At 38.6% G+C, this 7742-nt stretch overlaps 1 protein-coding gene across 1 annotated transcript in view; it reads right to left on the reverse strand.

The window, feature by feature from the left end:
• The window catches only part of SLIT3 (slit homolog 3 (Drosophila)), a 260861-nt gene that overhangs the window by 162797 nt on the left and 90322 nt on the right, over positions 1-7742 (reverse strand). The window contains exon 8 of the mRNA XM_009318576.1: positions 3218-3289. Within this exon, the coding sequence (XP_009316851.1) occupies positions 3218-3289 (72 nt within the window). The remainder of the gene's footprint in view (positions 1-3217; positions 3290-7742) is intronic.

Genomic DNA, 7742 nt, shown 5'->3' on the forward strand with positions numbered 1-7742 from the left:
AGTCCTTACAAGAACAAGCTTGCCATTCTTTCACTAAATGCAGAGAAAACCTAAGGTAGAAATGGTTTATTTAAAGTGTTAAGATTTTGTGACCTGTTTGATTCCCATAGGTGGATTTCTTGTTAGAGAAAATATATAGATTTAAAATAAAAACTTATGACCTGCTAGCATATGGATCACTTAGCGCTTTTAAAAGATTTAAGTTTTATACATTTTAGGGGCAACTGCTTCTGTAATAAACATTCCTGTGTTTTGAAAACTATAGTGCACCATTTTTTCTTCTACCTCTACACAGGTACAATAGGCAGAGTACTCTGAGAAACAGTTCTGCCTGGAAACACTAACGTAAGTTAACTTCAGAAGAAAGTAGAGTAGCAACCCACTATATATAGGCCTCCATTAGCCAGCTAGACTAACAATGTTGGCTGTCTTCCAGATAAGCACTTTCACTCTCTTAGACCCATAGGGAGCACTGCAATTGCATGCAAGCGGGGAGTAAAGGGAGGAGGGGAAAAAGGGAATAATGCAGGGGAAAAAAAAGCAAGGATTTTAGGCAGTACAGCAGTACTTCATTTTTAATGGAAACAAAGTTGCTTACTTTCATTTGTGCATTAATATTTTCCCCTCCTTTATTCTTCTTTTAACTCAGCTGGCTGAAAAGTCCAGCTGCTCTGTGCACAGATTAAACCTCAATGGTGTCTCATTAAAATATATGCCACCAATCACATTTGACTTTCATATATGTAAAATAAAAGTTACTCTCAGCTGAGCTGAAGCATTGTATGCAGAGCAGCATTCCTTCAGGGCATGCAGCTGACTAAAGTTATTGGGGCCTCAGGCACCAAAAAGACTGAGCCGCTTAAAAGAGAAAACACTAGTAAGCAAACTGTCTTACTTCATTTCTACCTCCTTGTTCTTTCCCCTTTGGCAATTTCATTGGGAGGGCTGGCACTTCACAGGAGTCATCTTCTCTTGCACTTACTTGTCTTTCTGCGATTGACAGAACTGCACTGGTGGCTATAGCAGAGATCAGCCAAAAGAAGATCCTCTACTTCTTGGAAGTAGAAACCTGGGGGAAGTTTCTTCAGAGAAAGCCCGATTCTGCAGAACAGCAGATAGTCTTGCTCCATAAAGATATCTAGGGCTCAGAAACTGAAACAGCTACAGAAGTGACCAGCAGGGAAGAACCTGCCAGAGGTCTGGGTGACAAGTCATGAAAGATCAGGGAACTAACTCTTGCCTATCAGCCATAGAGAAAACATTTGTAAGACCTACCTGCAATGAACAGCAAGAGTAAAACCTTTCAAAAAAAGTAAAAGCCAATGGCAAGCACAATGGACACCTGAACCTAGAGGAGGAGGCTGACAACATCAAGGCTGGAGTCGATACTGTCCTAGAAACCAGTCTGCCAAAGAGAGGAGAAACAGACTGTGGGTTACAACAGCCTTGTGTGGCTGCAGTAGAAGGAAACTGAGGCAGAGACAAACACTGAAAAAAGGAAAGACTGCTCAGAGGCAGTTCCCTTACTATAGCCCTTTCTGTGCTGCATCTCATCTCTCTTCCCTCTCTCTTCCCCCTTGTAACCTCCTAGCATTAACTTAAGCACTATTTTACCCACTTGGATATAAACATATTTAAACATCATTTACTTAAAATATCATTTTGGATGACTGGGCAGAGAATACACAGCCATTTCACTTGCTTCTGTGTGCAACTCAAAACACTATAAATTCCTGCCCAGTTTATATTCTCATCTCCTCTCTGCCCACTCTGATGTGTTCTGCCCCACTCCTGGAGCCATCCGGGGGTATCTGCATTAGCTATAGCTAATATGAATAACTTCTGAGTTGGGAAGTCAACCCCAGTAGAAATGTCTTGCCTGTCCAGCTTCCTCCTAGCCAGGAGGTTTGCCAAGACCAGAAAGCTGTAGCACTGTAGCATCAGCAGTAGTTTCATACTAAGCCAAAACTGTAGTGTTCAGTAAATGTCATTCTCTTACTGAATCATTTCCAGACAGCATTGAGGGATTTGACCATTTCCACAGCATGTTGAATAATACTGCACTAACTATTCAACAACGGCTAGCAACATTTAATATATATTTCTGGCATTCTCCCAGTTGGATTCAGGGCACAAAAAAAGGCCTATCCTTCTGCATTCTGGCTCAGAAGTTTACTGTAACATATTAAGTTTAGTATCAACTAATCTTCTAATATTAGCACTAGTCAACAACTTATATAGGTTGTTAGAATTATCCAGCATTCAGAGAATAAAATTATGGCAGCTTTTAGAAATAAACTACACTCTTAAAAATCAAACTGTTGTCTGAATATTAATGAGCTAAATGTTTTAAAACTGTCTTTAAAATTAACGCAGGTAAATATCATTCCAGTTGAGCTTACCCTCTTCTCTCAACCTGGGGATCTTTCTAACACTCTATTCTTGTTCATTCTCCATATGCAGCTTCTGACCTTGTATTGCTCACTCCTTTTACCCATTAAAAGCTCCACTGTTTTAATAGTGCTTTGGGTAGCTAGGTTGAAATATAGCTGCATTTAAATTCAACTTGGTGCTAAAACAGTTTCTGTGTTCTATAAAGAGAAACAAATGGTTGTCAAGAGATCCTACCTTCCTTTTATCTTCTGTATGAACTCATATTTTAGTCCCCTTCCAGCTTAATAAAGTAGTAATTACAGCTAAGAAATATAAATGTTTTCTTAAGAGCTTAGGTTCTTCCCTAACTAGTTTGAAAAAAAAAAACCAAAAAAACAAATCAAAAAACTCACGAAAGTGCAATCTCAGTTCTTTAATACAGAAGAAAAATTCAGTATGTAAGTATTTCCCCTAACTCCTCCCTGATTAACACTACCAGTGTCTGAGCTATGATGAGGTTTTTGTGTGCCACGATGAGTTGGGGGGCATGGATTAGCCTGCGGCTGCACATGTACAGTAGATCAACTAATGCGCTGATTTGAAGAAGTGAACACGTCAGTAACCTTGGGGGTGTTCATCTATAAAAGAACTTACTAGAGATGTGTAAACAGTTCCTCCTTCTAACCTTCATGACCAATTTTTCATTTACAAAAGATCAGATGCTTCATGCAAGCTGGCAATTGCACGCAGAAACGTAAGTTCTCCCAGACAGCACATTATAATTTTTATTTCTCTTACATGCAATCTCTCCCCAAATACCCATTCAATTCTATTTTCTACTTACAATGAAATGAGAGATTTCAAGCCTTTGAATGCATCAGGTGCAATGTCAGATATTTGATTCTTGCTGATGTCTCTGTAAAGAGAAGGGAGGATTAAAGAAATATTTGTAAACAGGACTTTGATGAAAATATTTTAGCTGTAGTTTATTGGAAGAATATACTTGATACAAAAACAGAACTAAAAGATCATATTACCTCAGTGAAATTATGAACTATGTAAGGACACAGATAGGCAAATTCCAGGAATGATCAGAAAACATCAGTCAGCATGACAGGCCATAGCCTCAGTAAATCGGCAGCTACCCTGTTAATAAGGTCTTTCATTTTATGGACATTGAAACAGGGAGTTTTATGAAGAGCTTTGAAGAACAACAGTGAGGTAGCCCATTGAATAAAAATGGTTGATAAAACCATCTTAAGAACTATTAATAATGGAGATTGAATTGTGACTCTGTGGTGTGGCCCTCAAGCATGAGGAGCAGCCTGTGACAATGCATAAAGGTTGTCTGAATGTTTAAATGCAGGCATGGAAGGCTAACTTTATAACAGTACAGAAGATCATATTTTGATTATAAATGAAATGATAGATAAGGTGAGGAGAGGTTCTAAGGTAGATGGAAAGTGCTGGCAGGACATGCATTAAGGAAGACGGTGGGATTAACGGTGTCAGCATGGTATAGGCACCAGAGGAATGGCTTCTGAGGCAGCAAGACTGTGTTTGTCTAAGAGAAGAAACCTTGCAGTAAATGAGATGTAAAGATAAACATACTCATAAATGCCAGAAACATGTAGTATAGTCAATCGAAATTCCCATCAAAACCCTAGGAAATTCCACTAAGGGTTAGTCTCAATTTATATGGAACAATATTTATAATTCTTAGGATGATAAAATTCTCCTGAGGTAAGACTTTTCCCATGCCATCTTTGTTTAATACCAATGGAAAAGGGGACGGGAAACAGACTACCTAGCCCCCGATCCCAAAGCAGGCACCAGCGTCACTGAGGAGTTTGGCACTGTACCAGTGATGTTTGGTTTTTAATAGCCTAGAGAAAACAAGCAGCTCAAAATTCTACCATGACCTTGATCTGGTGAGGCGGGCGAGAAGAGGGTTGACACAGCACTGACAGGCCTGCCTAGAGTTTTCAGACACTAGGGAAAACCTTTGAGCATCTGAATGGAAATCATGGACCTTTGAAGCCAGCAGCACTGCGGGGAACACCCAGATCGTTGCAGGCCCTGTCAGGGAGCTCCAGCAAGATTCCACCCTTTCAGCTATAATGTGAGTGGAATTCAGTTATAGCCTGCTGTCATTTTCCAGGGAAAGTGCGTTCCTGGTTTGGAAAATACCCTTCAATTATAATCATAACCAACCATGTACGCAAAGATAAATATAGACTACACCACAATTTCTTCATACATGGAGCCAAATTTACTACACTTGGGACCCAGATGCTTAGAATTGGGTGCCTTATCATGACTATCACTGCAATCCAATCTTTCTGTCAAACAGTTCAACAGGCATAACTTTCAGCCACCTCGTTGCATTCACTGGCAGTTGGTATCAGCTTGTATCAGTAGTATCAAATCGTTTCACTGATAGCTGAAGCTGGAGTAATACAGTATTTCATGTACATATTCACTGTTATTTCCACTGGGGCACATGCTAAGGATCCCAGTCAGACTCTAAATAAACATCACTTGAACAAGAACTTATGAATCAGAAAGTAAGAAGGTTTTCCATTCTATACATGTTTCGAACTACAAATTCTGTTGGTTAAAATTTCAGTCAAGTCCTCTAACTGTTTTCAAATCTAGCCACATAAAGTGGGATTTTCTTTGGTTCTTTTATAAGGCTCATGAAACAACTGCTCTGCGATCTACTGATGTTTTCTATTACAACATCCTGCCTACAAGGACAGCATTCAGTGAAGGTTTTCTTCACCTCAACTCACAGCAGCCAAATTTGTGACAGTGAAAGTAGGAATATTTATTTTTATACAGGTTTTTGTGAAACTTGTTTAGACTGCCTGGTAGCATTTGCTGCTTTTTATCTAGTAATTTATGTAAGCAGAAGTCTGATGTGAATCTGTGCTATCTATTTATTGAGGAACATATTAAAACCTATTACAATGACATGAAATCATGAGTTTGCTGAACAATGACAAGCATCTGAAAAGGGGCATCTAGTTTTTGAAACAAGTATTTCAGCACTATTTTACTGATTTGCTACATTTCAACGTTTCCATCCTTTTTCTCTCCCCATGTCCGGACGCTAATGAGTGTATAACTAATGGTGCCTGAACATGCATAAATGCCATGCTGGGTGATGACACTCACTCACTTCATGCAGATGCACTACAATCAGCATTAGAAGATAATTAGACACATTATTTCCTTTCCATTAGAGCCCAAGCTCCACTGCTGTTGGATAAGGAGGCTCCATCTCCTGACTTGACTAAGGCAAAGGGATTCAATTATGTCCTTGTACTTTTGTTCCCTTCCTTTGGTCTGCTTTGGTAAGATCATCCTATTCTGTGCTTGATTTACATCAAGACAAAGAGAAACGGGTTTTTCTAACCTGCACAACTAAGTCAATTTAGATCACATAAGACTCATTTTCATAGTTTAGGGTATCTCTGAATCACTCGGTGGAAGTGTGGCTTTTTAGCTGGAAATGTAATAAACTTAGCAGGATTCCACCTAGGCAGGGAGTACATTAGTCACCTCATACTAGTCTCCCTGCACCTCTGACAGTACGGTAGAGGTCTTCTTTCAAAAGGTTGTTTAACACACCTTGGAGGGTGGCTGTTAGGGACAGTTACCAGTTAGGGACATAAATTGTTTTTGACTTTGCACCAGGGGAGCAAGGATACCCTGAGTGAGTCACTGTATAACATATGACTGTATGGCTTAAATGTCTTTACTGTAAAAGGTTTTGAAACAAAACAGATTTATTTTTAGATGCAGCCAAATGCAAAACTATTAATAGCATTGGATGAATATTCTCTTTGTCGACTAACATTATTAGAAACAGATTACTTGATTAACATGTAAAATGGACTGTTCTCATTTGACAAGAGTACTCAGCAAAAATCCATGTCATATATGGTTTAGTTTTTAGAAGCTGCTTAACAGAAGTAGCAACGCCACAGAGCTACTGGGAAGACTGTGAAATCTCAATGTGTTTTCTGCTAATATATGGGAAAATTAATTTGACAACATGAAATGCCACTACAAGCATCAGAGCTAGAGAGGTACAACCACATCTTTCAAAGTGGCTCTGTGTACTTGGCTCTTAGTCTTGTGCTACAAACTTGTTAGTTAAAAGTCTCGGAAAAGCAAAGATAAAATGGGAGGTAATGCCATAAACTTTGGAACTCGTAGGCTAGAAGTTACAGAACTATGGTACAAGCACAACTGCTATGTAAATGAATTCCAAATGGCATGTCTGGGCTTGGGTACTTCATGCAATAATGACAACAACTTCTAATTCTGAAGATGGGATGTATCTCCTTCGAGCCCCTCAAACGTCTTCTAAAGCCCTCGAATAATTGAGCACAGAGCTAGGACCTGCTACATTCACTCCAAAATCAGGGGAACCATCATCCCAGATCATGTAATTCAACTGCATATTTGAATCCTACAGATGTCAAATCTTCCTTCTGAGACAGACACATTTAGCTTCATGTAATTAATTGTGTGAGAAGATGTAGACAATTGTGATGAAGTCCAGGACAAAAAAGATTTCAGCTCCTTTGCTAAAACCAAATCACCAAAATAACTCTCCCATCCCGGAAGCTACTGAAGAGACATTCTAAACAGCAAACTTCAGCTAGATGCAAATATAACACTTGAATTAATATACATACATCTTCTGCTAGCATCCTGACCTATTAATAACAAGTAATATAAAGGTTATCTTGGACAACTGGCTCTTACCTAAAAATTAGTTTCAGTTATCCAATTATTCAAGAAAAGGAAACTGTGCAATCTTGCAGGAAATACTCACTAAACAATCAAAATACTGAGAGTGCTGCAGGTGAGCAGTCTATTATCCCTAACATTCTTGCATATTTATTCACCAGGAGAAAAATACAATAAAATTCACAATGTTATGCTAATACTATCCTCTGAATTATATAAAAATATTATTATCAATAATAGTTAATAATAACAATAACGTTCTTAATTTGTACCCTGGGTAGGGCACCAATTAATTAAAATAATAATCTTCATGCTATTGCATTGCTCATTGAAATCAAAGTGACAGAAATTAAGAAAGGCTGAAGACTTTAGTGATATCAAACATGTCCTTCATGTCCTTCCTCTATGAGGAAAAGGATGGATAAGTATTTTCTTTTAAAAGGTAGTCTTTTGACCAAAGTATATTTTTGTGTTAACAATACTGGGAATCTTGCACACTGAAAAGATGATGTCAATAATCTCTTCAAATAGTGGAACAAATGTCCTCAATTAAACCTTGTGTAACAACAGTGATGCCCAATTTAGAGCCTCACTGTCCAGCA

Source organism: Pygoscelis adeliae, unplaced genomic scaffold, assembly GCF_000699105.1.
Source record: "Pygoscelis adeliae isolate BGI_AS28 unplaced genomic scaffold, ASM69910v1 Scaffold42, whole genome shotgun sequence".
Classification (NCBI taxonomy): Eukaryota; Metazoa; Chordata; class Aves; order Sphenisciformes; family Spheniscidae; genus Pygoscelis; species Pygoscelis adeliae.